The sequence below is a fragment of the Chenopodium quinoa genome, unplaced genomic scaffold (assembly GCF_001683475.1).
Source record: "Chenopodium quinoa cultivar QQ74 unplaced genomic scaffold, ASM168347v1, whole genome shotgun sequence".
Classification (NCBI taxonomy): Eukaryota; Viridiplantae; Streptophyta; class Magnoliopsida; order Caryophyllales; family Amaranthaceae; genus Chenopodium; species Chenopodium quinoa.
Window position 1 is genome coordinate 2,752,770 of NW_018743144.1, and position 21,039 is coordinate 2,773,808.

Consider the following 21,039-nt stretch of genomic DNA (forward strand, 5'->3'; position numbering starts at 1 on the left):
CTCTATCAAAGAGTAAAATGTGTAATAAATGATCAAAACGTGTCCTCAAAATGAGGGACATCTCCCTATTTATAGGGTCTTTGGAAATTGTGCCCCTGATTAGGTTACGGAACCCTAATCATTGGTGGGCTGCGCCGTTTTACGGCGTCCTCGGGATTTGGGCCTGAAGGCCTCCATTTTTCTTTTATTTCTGAAGTGACACGTGTCAAGCAAGGATTGGTCCACTTTGGGCCATCCTGAGGTGACACGTGTTGTTTCGGGGTTTTTTGTCCCTCGGGAGAGTTACAACACTGAAACTGGATTCAACTGAGGACGCCTGTACCTGCAAAGCAAATGGACCTCCAGATGGTTGGGGGTCCGCCTCCGAAGATTAAGTCAGCAAACGTTCGGAAATAAAACGTGCGGAAGTAAAGTTATCTGCTTGGATTCCAAGCTCAGGTAAAGTGAGATAAGTGAAGTATTTTCTCGTATTGCGTGTCAAAAATTCTCTCCCTGTCATAAATGACATAATGTCCCTATTTATAGGGTCCTTTTGAAAAGTATGCCTTCCTAGGATCTGGTGGCCTAGTAATTAGGTCACGCCGTTTTGCGGCGCCTCGGGATTTGGGCCTTAGAAGGCCGCCATCCCAGGGCCAATGCCTGAGTGACACGTGTCACTGTGCCCAATGGATTTTGAAGCACTTTTTGTGTGACACGTGTCGCCACCTAAATGGTCCCTGCTGGACCTTCAGTCCACGTAGGACGGAGAAGAGTCCACCCTCAACGTGCCATCATTCCATAGGTCCAAATGGCACCTATACGGAGGACACGTTGCACTTTCTGATTGGGCCACCTGGCCGGGTATAAAATACCCAAATCATTTGCCTCTCACAGGGGTCACGTGCATTGCACGTGACTCCTGTGACAGGTGTCAGTATCTGAGTGGTCAGATTCGAAAATTTACTGGAGGGAAAAAATTAGGGTTTTACCCCCCTATAAATAGTGAGGTTTGACCCCCCCTCTTGGATTCACACCTTGGCGAATCTCTGGAGAATCTTGGACTTTTTGACTTAAAGAATCTCAAAATTCCCTAAGCGTTTTTCAAGCATCCGACAGTCGGCTACCAGTCCGACCGTTCTTTAGTCAACCAGGCGTCTTTCTCCCTTCTTCTAAAGGTAACGCCTGTATTTTCTTTTTACTCTTCATTTTTTCTTTGTTTTCGAAAAAATGGCTCCCCAATTGCATGCAACACGGCGTAGGATAATGATCAGCCGGTCACCGGGGACGGTTGAATCTAGAACTAGCAGTGCCGAATGCTTGGCCAAAGACCCTGCTTTGCGAACTTCTCCGAATCCGACCGTTTCCGTGTCTGTACAGGACACTATGGCCAGAATCAGAAGAACATCAAGGCAGTGTAGCTCCAAAGGAGTTTTCTACCATTCGGATGGGTCGACTGTTTTTTCAGACGGCTCAATAAGAGTGCCTCGAAGTGAGCTGTCGGAACACCCTGACAGCCCTTCCTATCTTCCTCCTACCCCCACTTATTACCATTCGCCCACATCTAGTGGAACTCCCAGTGATGGAATCCTGGGGGAGGCGGATGAAGAATATCAACCCTGGCCTTCTGGACAGGCGCCGGAAGAGAGTCTAGGGGAGGACCCCGCTGGCACCAGTCAGCGGTCCCCTAGTTCTGATGAGAGCTCTGGTGACGAGTCGGCCTCGTCATCTTCTACAGAGAATGCCTCCGTAACTTCAGAGGAGGCTAGATCAAACATAGATTCCGCCAAAGAGTCCCTGGCAGTGGATAGGGGGGAAAGCTGGGCCGAGCCGAGTGCTTCCAGGCGCTTGGAGAGAGCCCCCTACTATCAGCATGTTTCGCCAGGCAGGCAGAGCGCCATAGCATCCGGCCTTGCCAATTTTAGGCGCAAGGTCGTCCTAGGCTATGGCTACACTTTGTCGGTCCATAACGAGGGCGACACCATATTCTGGCGGAGCCTGGCCAGCTATCAAGACAAAGCATTCAGCTGCTATGAAGTGGCCTTCCAGGCTGGCCTCCGCTTCCCTCTCTATCCGGTCGTGGAGAGGATTTTGGACGAATACCAACTAGGTATCTGGCAACTTGTACCCAACTCCTAGATCAATATTCTGGGGTACGTTTCCGCCTATGAGATGCTGCAGGTGGAGGCGAGCTTTGAAGCGTTCGCCCAAATGCACTATCTGAGCAGGGCGCCTGCTAGAGGCGGTGAAGGCTGGTACACCTTGACCACTTGCAAGGGGTACATGATGGATGTTGGCAAAGAGAACAAGTGGAAAGACTAGAGGACTAAGTTTTACATAGTCAAGTCTACCGACAGCCGCCTGAACCAAAAGTATAACAGGTGGAATAAGGATCCAACTCTCCTAGCAGGCAGGAGCGCATTGCCGCCAGTTCCCAGGCGGGCAAAGGAGGAGATCATGGACGCGGGGTTGTTTACCGTGTTCGTGTGGACGAATGATGAGGGGGACAAGGAGGTCACCCCTCAATGCTATCTCCCTTTGTACAAGTGGTTTGAAGAAGGGACATTCTTAGCCGCCTGTGGGCTAAGTTCTGAGATGCCGAGTGGTAGTCGGCCGTCTGTTTTATATGCAATTTACTTTTGCTTTTCAGTACTTGTTTAATGACGCTAATCACTTGTTCATTTTTGCAGACAAAGCAATGGAAAAGCTCTCGGCCACAAGGAAGCCGGCTTTATCTGCTACTCGATACAGTTCGAATGTCCTAAACAGGGCAGAAGTAACCACTCACACCAAAGTGGACGAGCAGAAAACTGGCGGCACCTCTAAGGTAGAAAATTGTTATACTTTCATTTCTGACCAATATTAAATTTGCCCGAATGATTTCTAACTTGCGTTTATCTTGTGTTGATGTAGGGTGCGCCTTCCAAATCTCCTTCAAAACAATCTGACCCTAAAATCCAAAACACCAGGGTGGGTGATGTGAGCGCATCCGGCAAGGGCGGCCGGAAGCACATTGCTCATAAGCCCAAGAAGGGCCCAGACGCCTCTTCTCTGGAAGCTGAAAAGGAGATCAGCAAACCGGATGCCCAGAGGACATCTAAGGGTGGCTTTAAGCAACCCACCACTACTGTCGGCTCAGCAGGAGAGAAGAGGAGCCTGGGGAGAGAAGAGGAAAAGAAGGACGACGGTAAAATCCATTCGCCTGTATTGTTCTTCCATTTATATGTACTTGAGTTATTTTTCTAACTTTGTCTCCTTCTCAGTTCCTGTGCAGAGGTCGACTGTAGTCCAGATGGCCAAGTCCATGCTGAGGGCGGTTTATCCTGACGACAAGGCGTCTGTCAGAGGAGTCGGCACCCTTGACTTGGATGGCATCTTGGGGAACCTTTGCGAGGTATGAGTCTTAGCTCAAAAATTTATTTATTTTTTTATTTATTTTTTTTGCTAAGTATTATTTCTTTTTCCTCCTGGTTTTAACCATTCGGCTCTTTTGCAGGCCATGCTGCGCGTCCAAGGGCTCAGGCAACCCCTCAAGGAGAAATCCAAAGAGGTAATAGTCGCTAAAGCTCGGGCCGAGTCCGCCTTGGATCAGGCTCAATTTGATATTGCTCAGAATGAGTATCTGACGCTTGATATGATGTATTCGCAGGCGGAAGCCAATATGCAGGTGAAGAAGGACCTGGACTCGGCCCGCCTACGCATCCCTTCCCTTAAGAAAGAGATTAAAACTCTTAAGGAGAAGATCGAGCCTCTTCAAGATGCCAAAGAAGAGGCCGAGAGAGCCAAGCAGAAGGTGGGCCGCCTTGAGCAGCGCCTCAGCAACCAGGAGCATCAGCTGAAGTCCAAGTTTGAGTCCGTGGCTGATCAAGAGAGAGAGGCTCTTGTTAAGAAAATGATGAGCGATTATGAAGCCATCATGCGGGACACTTGGGCGGCTGTACAGCCGGACTCGGACTATCAGATTTGGAAATCCAAATTTGACAAAGCCAGCAAAGCATTTGACGCTCGCCTTATTGAAGAGGCTGAGAATGCTGAGGCCGAGGAAAGTTCTGGGTCCGACTCTTCTGGGAGCCGTCCTCTGGTGGAAAGGAGGAGGATCAGGCGGAGGAGCAAGAGAAAAAGGATGAAGAGCAGCCGAAGGACGACAGGCCTGGTGCCACTAAAGAGGCTCTCCCCTGATCACTTAAGCTTTTATGCTTTTCTGCGGCAGAATGGCCATGTACTTTTCTTTTCCGGCCTGCGTGCCGAGTATTTGTATCTTTGCCGACCAAGGGGTCGGGTAATTTGACAATCTTTCTGGCTTTGCCAGATGACAATCTTAACCAATCGTCAGTTGGCGATTGGTCTTTTTTAATTTGAATCATTCGTCCATTTGGCTGAAGTTATCCATATTCTGTCCTTTGAACTGCTTGAATTTTTATTTTTCATTGCATGTTTTTGGCTAAGTATTATAACCTGTATACCATGCGAATGTTCTTGCCCCTGGACGGATGTCGAGTGGTTTCGGTTTATTGGATTGATTGACTTAGAAATTTTTGATACTTAGAAGAGTATGCATGGTTTCTAAGTCAATCAATCACTATGGTGATTGCCCCAAACCACGCGGTAGACGTCCATCCAGAATTGGCAAACATAAGTGTTCATTCGGCCTTTGGCTCGAACTAACTCAAATTTCCAACTTAGCTAATTTGCTAAGGGTAAACCTCCGCCTGTTCTGCCCCATAAGCAAAAACAAGCGCCTCCGGCCATAGGCGTCTTTGAGATAAAATGCTAAGTTTGTAACTTAACCAATTTTCTCTTAAAAATAATTGTCCGCCTGTCTTGCCCCATAGGCAAGGATCAGGCGTCATCCGGCCAATAGCCTCAATAAGTGCCAAGTAGTTAACTTAGCTTGTAAATATTCCGCCTGTTTTTCCCCTGAGTAATAACAGCCACATCCGGCTTTATGCCTCGCTTAGCCTCTACTTATGAAACAGTGACCATTTCTGAACTGCTCTAGATAGAAAATTCAGGTTTTTTAGATTTCACTTTCGATTAAAACAAACGATTGTGAATGCTGCCTTAGCTTGATATATTTGTAGAGCAATGTGCCACCCAAATGGGAGATGCTTCTCCTCGACGAATTCGCCCAAATGGACGTCGCCGGTTATCTAACTCATGTTGGAGCAGACTGTGACCGTTCGGTCTCTTTTTGTTTATTAACATCCGGCCATGGGCCTCATCATGATTTTATCTGGCCTTAGGCTTCTTACATGGTTACGTAAATATTCGTCAAGTGTAAACTTGATGAATTTCGTAAGAACGACTGTTCTAAAACAATCGGTTCCTTCAAAATGATTGGAGCGTCTGCGGTTGAGACAAACGCTCTACAAACGTATTGGCTGTATGTATTGTATACAAGCGACACAAAGAGCTTAAATAAAAAGACAAGTTGGGAAATGAAGGCATATTCTCATTAACAATACGTGAGATTTACAAAATTGAGGTTTTTACATTCGTACTTAGAAGTAGTACTTTTTCAAGTTGTCTACATTCCAAGTTCTAGGCAGCTGCCTGCCGTCTAGGTCTTCCAGGCGGTAGGTGCCGTCTCTTACTTTCTCATATATTCGGTAGGGGCCTTCCCAGTTAGGGGTTAGCTTTCCCTGTTCGTTCGCCCTACCGACTGCCTCCATTTTCCGTAGCACAAAGTCCCCCACTTTGAGAGGACGCTTGTGTACTCTTTTGTTGTATGCCCGAGTCATTCTCAGACGGTATATCTAATGACGCAAGGCAGCATTGCCCCTGCGCTCTGGAAGTGAGTCCAATGCTAGGCGCATGGCCTCCCAATTCGCCTCTTCATCATACAACATGATTTGAAGGGTCGGCTCATAGTGCTCATTGGGCAGAACAACTTCTGCACCATACACCATTAGGAATGGGGTTTCTCCCGTTGCCCCTTTAGCAGTCGTTCTGATGGACCAAAGGACGTGTGGTAATTCATCCGCCCAAAGGCCACCAGCCCGCTCACTTTTCTTTTTAATCTCGTCTGAGATTAACTTGTTGAAGGCTTCGACCTGGACGTTTGCTTGCGGCCGGCCGACTGATGCGAAGAAGCTTGAGACCCCCTGGTCTCCGAGCCAAGTCTTGAGTTGAGGCGTCTCAAATTGAGGACCATTGTCAAAAACCATAGACATGGGCACCCCGAAACGAGTGATTATGTTCCTCCAGATAAAGGAAATGACGTCTTTAGTCTTGATGTTTTTTACTGCCTCAGCCTCTACCCACTTGGTAAAGTAATCCACAGCCACCAATATATAGCGCTTGCCGCCTGGTGCAGTTGTATATGGCCCCAGAATGTCCATGCCCCATTTGGCAAAGGGTATTGGGCTGTGGATGGTCGTCAGGACTGTAGCCGAACGATGGATGAGCTTGCCAAACTTTTGGCACTTGTCACATTTTTTCACCATTTCCATGGCATCCGACTCCAGAGTTGGCCAAAAGTAAAGCCGCCTGGCCTTGGCCGCGAGGGATCTGCCGCCTATATGGGAGCCGCAGAATGCCGAATGAAACTCTTCGAGGACTTCCTTCCCCTTTTCAGGGGTAACACACTTCAACAGGGGTTTCAAAAAGCCAGCCCTGAAGAGCTCTCCTTGTCGCAACTTGAAGTTAGCTGCTCGTTTTTTTAGAACAGTCGCCTCCCGTGGTGAGTCTGGGAGCGTGCCGTCTGCAAGATAGGCCCGGATGCTGTCCATCCAGGTTGAGCTCCGGTCAAGAATTCCAATGTGGTCTTCCTTAGATATACTTCTTTTTTCCATGACCTCCCAGAAAACTGACCGAGGCGTTTCACAGGAGGCGGATGATGCCAACTTGGACAGAGCATCCGCCTGATTGTTTGAAGACCTGGGCACCTGAGTTAGATGAAATTCTTCAAGTGACCCAACTTCACTCTTGACCGCCTGCAAATATTTTATCATGGCCGAATGAGTGGCCTCGTACATTCCATTAACCTGGAGTACAACCAGTTGAGAATCAGAGCAGGCGGATATCTTCTTCGCCCCTGCCGCCTTGCAATACCGGATGCCGGCCAGCAAGGCCTCATACTCGGCCTCATTATTAGGACCTGAAACTTGAAACGTAGTGCGTATTCATACTTATCTCCTTCAGGAGATTGACAGATAATCCCCGCGCCACAGCCGTTTACAGTGGAGCTCCCATCCACATACACTTTCCAAACCTGGTCTGTATTGTCCGGAACAACCGGCCTTGTCATTTCGACAATAAAGTCAGCGAATGCTTGTCCCTTTATTGCCTTCCTTGGTTCGTAAGTGATTTCTAATCCTTGCATTTCAATCGCCCATTTGAGCATTCGTCCAGAAGACTCCAAGGTTGTGAGTGGCCGCTTGATCGGTTGGTTAGTATAGACCTCTACCGCATGCGCCAAGATGTAAGGTTTAAGCTTCTTGATGGCCATGTAAAGGGAAAGGCCGAATTTCTCAACCATGGGGTACCGAAGCTCCGCGTTTCTCAAAACATGGCTTATGAAATACACCGGGAGCTGGATGTCGTCTCTTTCATCTAAGAGGACAGCACTGAGGGCATGATCAGAGACAACTAAGTACATGAAAAGCTTCTCTTTAGGCAAAGGGCTGACAAGCCTCGGCAAAGAGTGCAGATGAGTTTTTAGCCTTTGAAAGGCCGCCTCTGCATCATCCCCCCATTCAAAGTTTGTCTTCTTTTTGATTGCCTGGAAAAAGTAGAGACACTTGTCGCCTGAACGGCTGAGGAATCTCCCCAGGGCCGGCAGACAACCTGTTAGCTTTTGCACTTCCTTCACAGTACGGGGCGACTGCATGTCGGTTACCGCCTGTATTTTCTCAGGGTTGGCCTCTATTCCCCTTTGGTCAATCAAAAATCCGAGAAACTTCCCAGACTCAACACCAAAGACACACTTTTTTGGGTTAAGCATGACCTTGTGCCGCCTGAGTGTGGCGAATGTTTCTCGGAGATCAGCAAGGTTATCCGCCTGCTGTTTGGATTTGACTATCATATCGTCAATGTACGCCTCTACATTCCTTCCGATTTGATTAATGAAGACCGTATTAATCATTTGTTGGAAGGTAGCAAGCGCATTCTTCAAACCAAATGGCATCACTGTATAACAGAACAACCCCTGATAAGTGACGAATGCCGTCTTTTTCTTGATCTTTTTTCCACAGGGGGATCTGATGGAAACCTGAATAGGCGTCCATGAAACTCATCAGGGCATGTCCGGCTGTTGAGTCGACTAGACTGTCGATCTTAGGCAGTGGATAGCTATCCTTTGGACATGCCTTGTTGAGGTCTGTGTTATCAACACACATTCGCCAAGTTCCATTCGGCTTTTTTACTAACACAACGTTAGCTACCCACTCAGGGAAGTTGCAAGGCCAAATGAACTTGGCATCTAACAACTTTTTTACTTCGGCAGCTGCCACCTGACTTCTTTCTTCGCCGTGGTTTCTTTTCTTTTACCGGATGGGCTTCTTTTTAGGATCCAGGGCGAGTTTGTGGACAGCGAGATCCGGGCTGATGCCTGGCATCTCCTCCACTTCAAAGGCAAAGATGTCTTTGAATTCCCTGAGCAGCTGGTGAAGGTTTTCACCCAACTTTGCAAAGGCAATCGTCCCCACCTTAACAGTCCGCTCTGGACGGCTATCATCCAGAGGGATATCAATGTGCTCACTAGTTGGCTGGGGACGAAGATCATCCGACCTTTCCCCGGCTGGTGATTGCTATTGCTTTTCTTTTTTGACCACCACCAGCTGATCAGTCTTTCTTTTCTTTCCGGCTGGTGGAGCCGACTGTTCTTCCTCGACATCGTCGAGGTCAATCATTTGCTTGCCCCGGCCGGATGCTGCGGCCGCAAGCTTGACGTCCGAGAGATAACACTCTCGAGCCGTCTTTTGGTCCCCATTAAGGGAACCAACTGTTCCATCATCCTTCTCATACTTAAGTAGCATGAGAGCAGGGATGATGACGGCCTTACACTCATTAAGAGTTGGTCGGCCAAAGATGAGGTTGTAAGACGTGAGCTCTTCAACCACTAGGAAACGGATGGTCATGTGCCGACCGTCTCCCCTGCTTCCCAGGCGGACAGGTAGGTCAATTCGTCCGACTGGGTGCACAAGTCCTCCCCAAACCCGACTAAGGTGTGGGTGACCTCCATCATGCTATCCGGTTTGTACTTGAGATTGGACAAGCATTTGAGGCTGATGAGATCAGAGGAACTTCATGTGTCAATCAGAATTCGGCCAACCAGTTGGTTGGCGACTTTACACTCAATGACAACAGGGTCATCATGCGACCGACGGACTTTGCCTCTGTCCTGTTCGGTGATGACAACTTTAGGGAAGGTGGATGTGCTAGCTGCATCCCCCTCCTCAACAGAATTGACCATCTTTCTTAGATGGTCCTTGGTACCCCGAATGGTCGGGCCACCACCGGCAAATCCGCCTGCTATGGTGTACACCGGTTCTTCATCAGTTTCAGTACTGACAGCGGGCTGGGGAGTCTTTTTCTTGGACTGCCCCGGATTAGCCTTTGAAGTCACTTTGGACTTCACATAGGACTTCAGTTGTCCTTTGTCGGCCAGACGGTCGAGCTCCCGCTTGAGACTAAAGCAGTCGTTCGTGTCATGGCCAACATCCTCATAGAAATGGTAATGCTTGTTCTTATTCCGATTTTCAGCGGAACCTTTCATAGCAGTCGGCTTTTCAAGAGTTAGCCGATCTTAATTTCCAAAAGGATGGTGCAGCAGTCCTTGTGGAATTCGTACCTTGGGACGTACGGTTTCCACTCTTTTTTCTTCTTCTAGGTCGGTTGATCAGAGTTATCAATGGCCCAAACTTGCTTTTTCTTTTTGCTCTCTTCTGGCTTAGGAGCCGGCTGAGCAGGCCGACTCTCTTTCTGCCGGTCGGACTTCTTATGGTCCGACTGCTTACTGGAGGAGCAGAGTTCGGTTGCCTGTATGTAGGCTTCCGCCTCTCGTAAGGCTCCTTGTAGGGTAAAGATTTGTTTGCGGACGAGTTTGTACTTAAAATTAGACCCGTCCTTTAGACCCTTAAAGAAGTCTGTGAAGGCGACCTCATCAGACAGCCCATGAATCTGGATTCGGACCAGATTGAACCTCCTGAAGTAGGATCGCAAACCTTCTCTATCTCCCTGTTGTACTTTTCCCAAGTCAAGACTTGTCTTTTTGGCAGGGATGTTCATAGAGAAGTTTGATGCAAACAAGAACGCAAGCGTCTTGAAGCTATTTTTGTAGCCAGCCGGCAGGTTGTCAAACCACTACTGGGCTATGCCCTTCAGGGTGGCTGGAAAGCAACGACACCATGCGACATCATCCAACCCCTGTAAATACATGAGGTGGGTATATGCCAACAGGTGGTCCTCTGGGTTGGAGGTCCCGTCATAGGCTCCAACCAGAATGTTTTTAACTTTAGCTGGCTGCACGGCTTCAGTTATTTCTCTGAAGAAAGTAGAGGGTTGGTCTCCAAGATGTTGCAGCCTAAGCTGCCAGTCCATCGGCTGATAGTCGTATGCCGCCTGTCCCCCGTAGAGGGTAGGCTGCATGTAAGGTACAACTGGCGCCTGGTACAATGGCTGTGCCATGTACTGGGCGGACTGAATCACATGCGGCCCAGACTGAACCCTTTGGCTGCTTGCTGGAGTCTAATGTACAGAATGTGAACACCGTACAGAGGTATTCTGAAAGCTATCATGATAAGTCGACATTGAAGCCGACTCTGATTGTTGGGTTCTCCTCTCCTCAATGTATTGCCGAGCGTCAGAGAACGTTTTCTTGCTACCATCTGGCTGTATGTGCCGGATGGGTTTTCTTGCGCCCGTTTCTGGGAAACGGAGCCGGTTGAGGTCAAATTGGGGCATGGCCTTCTCCTTAGGAGCAGGATGAGGAGTCAGCTAACGGTCCCTGACCGACTTCTGTTTGTCAGCTTGGGCTGGCTTCTTGGCCGACTACTCCTTTCTAGGAGTAGGCGACTTCTTTGAGGCGAGCTGCTTGATTTCACCCCTGAGGCTGCTCAGGAGTGACATTAGCTCATCCCGAGTGGTACAGGTTCTTGTGAAGCCATTTTTGAGGTACTCTCCCCACAGACGGCGCCAAATGTTTCGGGGTTTTTTGTCCCTCGGGAGAGTTACAACACTGAAAATGAATTCAACTGTGGACGCCTGTACCTGCAAAGCAAACGGACCTCCGGATGGTTGGGGGTCCGCCTCCGAAGATTAAGTCAGCAAACATTCAGAAATAAAACGTGCGGAAGTAAAGTTATCTGCTTGGATTCCAAGCTCAGGTAAAGTGAGATAAGTAACGTATTGTCTCGTATTGCGTGTCAAAAATTCTCTCCCTGTCATAAATGACATAATTTCCCTATTTATAGGGTCCTTTTGAAAAGTGTGCCTTCCTAGGATCTGGTGACCTAGTAATTAGGTCACGCCGTTTTGCGGCGCCTCGGGATTTGGGCCTTAGAAGGCCGCGATCCCAGGGCCAATGCCTGAGTGACGTGTCACTGTGCCCAAAGGATTTTGAAGCACTTTTTGTGCGACACGTGTCGCCACCTGAATGGTCCCTGCTGGACCTTCAGTCCACATAGGACGGAGAAGAGTCCACCCTCCACGTGTCATCATTCCATAGGTTCAAATGGCACCTATACGGAGGACACGTGGCACTTTCTGATTGGGCCGCCGGGCCGGGTATAAAATACCCAAATCACGTGTCATCCTCTGATTGGACCACGTGGCGGGGTAAAATTACCCTAAACACTAGTAGTTGCAGTTAATTATGGTTAACTCTTGAAGCTGGAGGTTCTTGAAAGACGTAACCATAAAAGTTGCAATGAAGACCTTTTGAAGATTTGAAGATCTCAAGGGGTCATGGTAGTTTCCAAACGCATCTTTATTTATGTTTTTCAATATATATGTATGTATATATATATATATATATATATATATATATATATATATATATATATATATATATATATATATATGAATTATATGTTAGATGCATGTCTAGGATTTTGAATGTTGTGATGATTAATTAAGTTCACTTAAATCAACTAACATAGAAACCCTAGGTCCCTAAATATTGAGTAAAAACTTGTCATTCCAAAACAATACTTACCAGCCGAATGAGGGTTGTGGTGGGCTATGACAAAGCGCGGCATCACTACCTCTCCTAGGAGCGTAAGGCATACCGGGTATGCAAGTTGGTTTTGGTTGAACTCAACTTTATGAGTGATGGAGTCCTAACATGTCGTGGCAAAGTGAATAAATTTTTGAGAGAGCATTAGATACGACAATTTATTCAACCAAGAGTGGCTTGGAGGCAATAGCAAAGCATTGCTTACCATAGGAAAAGCATGCTTAACCACTCTTTGTTTCTTTGGATCTTGGAAAAGACTTATTCTCACCAAATTGGGGACAACTTTAAATGTGTGAATAAGACGTTTAAAATAAGTTTGATTAAAATGCATGAATTCAATCTTATTTAAATTTCATGAATGATTTTTCATTTTCAAAATTCTTTCAAATGTAGAATCATGTCTTCAACTATCGACAACAATCTTATGTTCCTAGAACTTCCCGATAAGTTATCATTTAGCTTGAATTTGGTAAAATTCAAGGAATGGGAAGAGGAACTCTGTTTGACCCTCCGTAATTGCTACCTAGAGCATATCTTGGATACGCCCATCCCGAGTTTCTACTCAAAAGGGATTATGAGCGATATGGCTCATGAGAAGTGGAGTTATGATTGCAAAAGAGTTTCTCAACTCATGGAAAACTCCATTCTGGAACAGTGGACGAAGAAATTCTCCAACTACCTTTCGGATGTACTTCTCAAGGCTCTAGAAAATGTGGTCAATTTGAGGGTAACAAAGAGCGATAAGGGAAACTATGATGGACTCGTGGAAGAAGTTACTATGTCATTGTCTAACAAGAGGATCAAGCCACCGCAAGATGGATGTCTTAATAAATAATGGCAAGAAGTATGGGCTAGGGTCTATAGTGCAAGACTTAGACTTGGGATGCCACTTCAAGCCCATGTGCAAAAGATGACAAGGTTATTTAACCATCTGGAACTGATTGGTAAACCGGTGGAGGATGAGCAAGCAGCTCATATGCTTTTAAGCTCACTCCACTCGGGGTATGTTACAATTAAGATGCGACTTACCAACAATCGGAACAAACTGTCCTACAAGGAAGCTGTCCAAGAGCTCTAGAAAACCTATTCTTGCAAGGCGGCTACATTTGCTTTGAGGCTCAAGAAAAAGGAGTTCAAAAACAAGGCAAAGATGCGCTGCTTCTATTGTAGTAAGCGAGGCCACTACAGAAGAGAATGTAGCGAGTATCTGGAAGATGAGGCAAGAGGAAAGATGGCCTCAATCTCAGATATCATCCACACACTTGAAAATAAGCAATTTATAAGGTATTTGATACCGGATAATTGACTCATTTTATGAACTTATTTCAGGAACGAAATGAGCGGTGTTTTTTCAAGTGGTCATGAGTACACAAGTGGATGAAGAAGTAAATCTACCATACTTGTTAAGTTTTATCTACCATACTTTGATCTTGCGACGTTGGATGTCATTTTAAACCTTGATCACAAGACCTTTTTTTTAAATTTCTTGTTTATATTTATGGAAATTACACCTTCTGTGTGTTTAGACAAAATTGTTTATGATAATACCAAAACAGCTAAGACCATAGAATTAAACCAAACTTACTTGTGGCATTGTCATCTTGGCCACATTAACATCAAACACATCAATAGACTTCTACAAGAAGGTGTTCTTGACTCTTTCAATTTAGAATCGTTTGAGAACTGCGAGGGATGTTTATTAGGCGAGATGATTAAGCAGCCATTCTCCAAGCTAGGAGAAAGGGCAGGATACTTATTAGGTCTTATACACACTGATGTATGTGGACTAATGAGCTCAACCACAAGAAATGGACACCGATATTTTATCACCTTCACAGATAACTATAGTAGATATTGTTATGTCTACCTAATGTCGCATAAATCTGAATCGTTTGAAAAGTTAAAAGAATTTCAGAATGAAGTTGAAAATCAGCTTGTCAAGAAAATCAAAGCCCTTTAATCGGATCAAGGTGGTGAATACTTGAGCCAAGAATTCGATGACCATCTAAAAGAAAAAGGTATACTTTCAGAATTGACACCTCAAGGAACTCCACAATGTAACAGAGTATCCGAAAGGTGAAATCAAACCTTGTTAGACATGGTACGATCAACAATGGGTCGTAGTGATCTTCCTATCTCTTTCTGAGGACACACACTTCTAATTGCGGCACTAAAACTGAACCATGCACCATCAAAAGCTGTAGAAAAGACTCCATATGAATTATGGACAAAGAAACCTCCAAGGTTGTTGTTTTGGGTGTTTTTGGCCTTCGGGAGAGTTACGTCACAAAGATTGGTCCGGCTGAGCTGTACCTACAAAACAACGGAGACTCCGGGTGGTTGAAGCTCTGCCTCCGAAGATCAATTTAGTAACTTGAAAGGGAATAAAGAGTACGGAAATTAAGGTGGGGATCTGCTTGGATTCCAAGCTCAGGTGTTTCTCTTATGAGAGACAATGTACGTGTAATAAATGATTCAATGTGTCCCCAAAGTGGGGGAAATATCTCCCTATTTACCATTGGAGAATGTGCCCTTATCTAGGTCACTTGACCTAGATTTTAGTGGGCTGTGCCGTTTTACGGTGCTTCTTGGGATTTGGGCCATTGAAGGCCGCCATTTCAGAGATTTATCCAGGGGGGCCATGTGTCAAGGGGAAATTAATCCACGTGGGCCATCATGAACTCGACATGTGGCCTCCTCTCATTGGTCCACGTGTCTAGGGTATTTTTACCCTAAACATTTGCCCCTCACAGGTCTCACGTGTGTATCACATGGGGCCTGTGACACGTGTCCACCTATTAGAGGTGAACAGTAACGCATAGTAAAATTTAAATTTCAAACAAGAATTTTCCCCCCGTTTTCACCTTCTATAAATAGAAGGTTACCCCCCTTTTCTCTCACCATACTTTCATTTGACTTTTGAAAGAGAGAAAGAGAGAGCTTTTAGACAGAGATTCTCTGCCTCCATCTGCGTCAGAGTATTTTTGAGGTTCCGTGTGCTAGCAGTTCAACACACGGTTTACCAAGTGTAGCGGTTTTCAGATTATTCAAAGTTAAAGTATGGTAACCTCCTGTACCATTTTAGCTTTTCTCTTTTCCAACTTGTATACATTCTTTCTCCGCCTGTATACATAGTTTTAGAAAATATAAATGAGTTCACAATCCACACACTCGGCACTGCCTAGGATACTCAGCAGGTCCCCCGGGACGGCTGAGTCTAGAACAGGGGGTGCCTTTTCTAGACTGTCAAAACCGATGTGCTCAACCCCAAATTCCTCCCTCTCTGTGTCTGTGTAGGACACAATGGCCAGAACGAAACAGACGGCCAGAAGGTCTAGGAGCCGCCGCACTATATTAGTGCCAGCCGATGAGGTTTTCCTAGACGGGGAACAGAGGGATTTGGAGGAGAGTAGGTCTTATGAAGAGGCTCCTTCTACTTCCGGGAGCTCGGGGGTACGAGAGGTAGGCGGCGAGGAAGCCGCCTCCTCTAACGGAGCCAGCGATGCTGAGGCCGGCAAAGGGTCAAGGGCCGAATCTTCCGGCTCTGACGAAGATAACTTTGCGGCTGACTATCAGCAGCCGCCTGAGGTCGACAATCCCAACCCCAAACGGACTAGGATGCTGCCGGGTAACATTGCCCTAATTAAGAGCGGCTTTAGGGCTTTTAAGGAGAAGAACCTTTTGGAAGGGGTTGGGATATCATCGTTCCGCCGGTTGACGCAGTAATGGCCTGGAGCGATGACATTGATAACGCAGATCATTACTTTGTCTACTACGAGGCGGTCATCGAAGCCGGCCTCCGGTTCCCCCTCCACACCGGGATTAGGAAAATCCTAAAGGGGTACAATTTAGGAGTTTGGCAGCTCACCCCCAACTCATGGGTGAATATTTTAAGTTACATCGCTGCCTGCGAGCTCTAGAATATAAATCCTAGTTTTTCCGCCTTCGCTCATATGCATTATTTGAGCAAGGCCCCAGGCGGCCATGGGGCATGGTATACTTCTACTACCTTGCCCCAATATTTGATGAGTTTGGACAAAGTGTCCAAGTGGTCCGGGTGGAAGGACAAGTTTTACTTGATTTCTTCCTCAACTTTGAGGCATAACATGACACTACGCCGGTACAACATAGAGCCGGCTCTTCTAGGAAGGAAGTGCCCTCTCCCGGAGCTGTCTACTAAGGCCCAGGAACAAATAAAGGATCCGGGATTTTTTGAGACCACAACTGAGCCCATGGGGGATGGGACACACATTATAGTTCCCAAAAACTAGATCCCCCATCCGGACTTCTTCAAGGACGAGTGCTTCTTGTCCGCCTGTAGGTTGAGTCCCATGTTTCCCAAGGGTATATTACCGTATATCCGGAGTATTTGTTATTTTGTTTTTTTTATTAATACAAACTTTCCATATTTTCTTCCAACTTGAATTCTATTCATGCAGCCGACGCCTTGAAGATGGTTGATCCGGCGAAGACTCTGGCTAAATCGGCGGCGCTGCTGCGCAAAGAGGCTGCACTTGCCAAGAAAGCAGTCGTCGATGCAAAAGAGTCTAAGAAAGGCGAGGTAAGACCGCCTGACTTTATATGTGTATATATACATTTTTTTTACTAAGGCAATTTGCCGGTTGGGTATACTTAACCTTGTTCATTCTTCAGGACTCTTGGTGAAGGATAATTAGGTCGTTGGACTAACTACCCTCAACCAAACAATATTTATAAACCTACACCTACACTAAACAAGTTTAGTGGTAAGTAGAGGGTCGAACCACGGAGACGACATAAACACTATCAACACCACCACCAATTAAGCTAGGTCAAAGAGATAGGATGAATAGAACAATAAACAAAATGAGATTAATATTAAGTTAAACTAACACCAAGGGAGAGGGTCAAACATGACAATGATCTTCAATAAAGTTAGGCAATGGAAATGAGTTTACATGCAAACCAAATATTTCATATAAAGCAATACCAACAATACCATCTAACCACCTATCGGGGTCAAAGGCTTTCCCAACTTAACACATGCTCATACTATCGTCATAAGCTGTGAAAGTTAAGGTTTTTGCATAGAATCGATCACCTAATGGATATCCCTAAGTTACACTATCGTCATAACTTAGTTCAATCCACCCAATTACAACACATGATTGGCCATTCACATGGAGTAATTAGTAAAACATGGTTACAAGGTATATTTAATCACATATAACCAACATTTGTCTAGCCTAACACATTCAAGATTCACCACATGCTATCACCAATCCCTTAGTAAAGGGAATTACTCACTAATCATGAACAACTAACACAAAACCCAGCAAGAAGAACAAAGAGAAGCAATTAAACTAAACAACTACTCTAATCAAGCAAGAAATTATGAAAGAACAATAAATGAGATAGAGTTTAGAATGTTCATTGAAGTATTGAAAAGGAATCCAAAACAATGTCACTTTGCGTCTTCATCTTCTTCAATCAACCCATTGAAGCTCTTCACTTTCTCTCTCTAAAATACCCTAAATTACTCTTAATCTACATTACAAAGTATAAAAACAAAGATTAAAACTAAATCTAAGCCTAATTTATGTGAAGATTGATGGAGAGATGTTAGGGTTTAACCCCTCAAAGAAGAGAGAGAAAACCCCAAAGAAACCCACCATAGAAACTTTCAAAAAAAGGAGAGGAAGAACGTTTAAAAGACCCGTAGCTGCTCGTGCGCGCCCGCGATTTTTGCCTGCGCGCCCGCGCACTGGGATTCGCCTGGCAGCGACATTCATTTTCAAACGGCCATAACTTCTGTTCTAGGAGGCTTCTGTAGGCGTGCTACCTACCGTTGGAAAGCTATTTAAGTCTAGTTTCCAATGCAACTTGAATCGCCTCAATCCAATTTGTAGATCAAAATTTATGTCTAAAAGAGTGAATAAAAGTTAGTTTTGGAATTCATGCCCTTGAGCGCCCGCACCTATCTTAGGAGCGCCCGCGCCTAAGCCGCGTCCAAATCGCGCCTACATTCTGCCTCCAATATTTTCGACCCCAATGTTAGGCACGCCCGCGCTTGGTTTGGCGCGCCCGCGCCATTCTGAAAGCGCGACCCGCGCTGTCCACATGGCCTTGCTTGCTTGCTCCTTAACTTCCTTTGTAGCTCTTCAAATGAACTCCAACTATCCAAGCTCTTCATTCTCTAAAAATCAACTCCAAAAGCCTACAAAACACAAGGAAAAGCACAAAAACATAATAAAGAGAGAAACAGAGCAAAAGGGGTACAAACAAGGGACAAACGTAGAAAAATACCGCGATTAGAGGATCTAAATAGTGGAATAAACGCCACTTATCAACTCTGCGTAGCGAGTGCCACGATCCTTCTTCAAGCTTCTCAAAAGGTAAGGAGAGGATCAGGAGAAAGCTCCGGCTGCGAAGGCCGCCAGAAAGGACCCCCTCCCAGACAAACTCTGCTTCCAAATCCGATCGTCCAACGAATTGAGGCAAGAAACCTGCTGCGATGAAGATTTTGAGCGAAAGCTTAGAACGCTCATAGCAGAAAGCGCCGGATGCCTCTACGGCATTGAAGGGTGGCGATCCATCTAATGTTGTAGCCGGTACGACAACAATTGGGGAGGAGTAGAAGCCTGCGCCCCATCCGGATACCCAAGGTAAGGGAAGGATTGAAATACCTTGGCCACTTGACTTCATGGGATTCAAGACTAAGGTGGACCCCTCTGAGGGTTCAGTCAACAGCCGCCAACGGATGAGTGCCAACTATGCTGCCTCTTACTCATAGAGTACTACTTTTGGTGCAGATCTGACATCCGATGAGCCGGATCTTGTAGGTTTTGCAAAACGGATGGTGAGGACCCTCACCCGGTCGGAGAAGAACTCCATACCTGACCTGCATGTAGTGGACTTCGACCGCATAATGGGCCAACTGGCTGAGGTAAAAAATCCCACAACCCCAATACTTTTTCTTTATTTTAACTAAGTATATCATAATCCGGCTGCTCTTTTCTCAGGTAATGCTGAGAGTGGATGGCCTCCGGGGCCCCTTCAGGCGGAAACAAGAAGAGGCAAATGACGCCAAACGAAGGGCCCTTGAAAACCTCAACTCTGCTGAATATGCTAATTATATGTGTGATTTAAAGATTAAAGCTGTAGAGTTGAAATAGGAGGAGCTCATTCGGAGCTTGACAGTTGCGAACAATGAAGCCACCAGCCGGGCTGATGACGTTGATGAAAAGCTAAAGGATGCCAAATTTTAGCTGAAGGCATTAGAGGATGCTGATAAGGAAAACGCCCAACTCCGAGCAGACGTTTCCCGCCTTGGGATTGAGATCGTCACTCTGCGAAACAAGCAGTCGGACGAGCTCGCCCAAGAGCAAAAGCGGATGATGGAGGAGAATGAGCGAGATAATTTAGCCCGGCTAAATATCACTTGGAGCCTCCTCTACCCAGATATAGACTTTGAAGTCTATAAACTCAGGTATGATTACGCCATTGAGGTGTATGATGCCCAAGTGCTAGGTGAGGCTCCTCCGCCTCGCTTCAAGGATTGGGCTTCTGAGCAGGGATATGAAGTCTCTAATAATGAGGAGCCGGCGGCGGATGAGAAAAATGAAGGCCAAACGGGCCAAGATCATCCAAATTAGCAGCCTCCACCTAAGTCCTAGGCGGGCCTCCCCAACTTCTGCGGTAGTATGCCAACCATTTTCTTTGCCGGCTTGTATGCCGTATAATATTGTAACTTTACCAACCATGGGGTTGGGTTAACAATTTTTTTTTTGTTTCTTCACCGGATGTAACTCCGGCTAACACAACTTCTGGCCTTTGTGCCATTTTAAATATTTAATGAAGTATTCCGACTCAGTCGGTTGTTTATACCTTTTTGTGTTATTTGAATTTTGCGTATGTTTGCAATTCATTAATATTTTGCCTAACTTAAAAAGCATGCGGCAATTTGCAATCCGGGTGCTCTTGCCCCTGGACGGCTGTGTGGTTGGTTTTATGTCAAATTGATTGATTGGCTTGAAAACACTTGATACTAGGAGTAGTATGGAGTGTTTTTAGGCCAATCAATCACAATAGTGATTGCCCTAAACCAAGTGCACAGCCGGCCATTAAAGCGGGTGCTTTGAGCTTCTTACGTAGGCGGTTATATTCTGTCCGGGGTTATTACATAGCCATTACACAAAATCTTTTGCCCGAATTGGGAGAGAGAGTGCAACTTTGTAATAAATAACCTAAGTGAGAACTTCAGTCGGTGACCGTCTGATGCCTTAGGGCATCCGGTATTCGGTAACTTAATCGTTCTTTATAGATTATTCTGGTCAGACGGCTATGAGTTGACCAATTCGGTCGTTCCGTTTTTGTCATCTGCTTAAGTACGTAGAACCGACAAATAGTATGTTCTCTGCGACGATTGCACCCAAAGGGGTGTCGCCGGACGCCTTTGTCCATGTTGGGACAGGGGGTCTTATAAAATAAGAAACCATCCGACAATTTTGGACTTTCGTCTGGTTTGAGATCGGTTGTATAGCCACTAAGCGTTTTTGTGCTTAGTTTTTAATCGGACAATAGGCCAATGTTATTACAACATTGAATTTACACTAAATATCGAACTTAGTTGTTTAAACAAATAGTCTGTCTGAGTATTACCCGGGCGGACAAGCAATTATTAAATTACACTAAGTATCAAACTTAGTTAGTTAAACAAAGAGTCTGTCTGAGTATTACTCAGGTGGACAAGCAATAAAAATAGAAAAACGATTCTGCTAACATCTGAATTCTTATTAATTGACTTACTATTTACAAAAATTTACATTTCTTAGAAGTACTTTTTTTTTAAAGTTATCTACATTCAAAGTTCTAGGCAGACGCCGGTCGTCTAGGGTTTCCAGACG

General features: G+C 45.8%; 1 protein-coding gene across 1 annotated transcript; it reads left to right on the top strand.

Annotated features, from left to right (window-relative positions):
• Positions 1 to 1,206: 1,206 nt before the first annotated feature.
• Positions 1,207 to 19,788, top strand: LOC110732137. Its single transcript, XM_021912055.1, has 8 exons — positions 1,207 to 1,810; positions 2,667 to 2,803; positions 2,890 to 3,163; positions 3,240 to 3,370; positions 3,473 to 4,029; positions 12,548 to 12,975; positions 16,594 to 16,715; positions 19,402 to 19,788. The coding sequence occupies exons 1-8, from the start codon at positions 1,207 to 1,209 to the stop codon at positions 19,786 to 19,788; spliced, it is 2,640 nt and encodes an 879-aa protein (XP_021767747.1).
• The last annotated feature ends 1,251 nt before the right edge of the window (positions 19,789 to 21,039 follow it).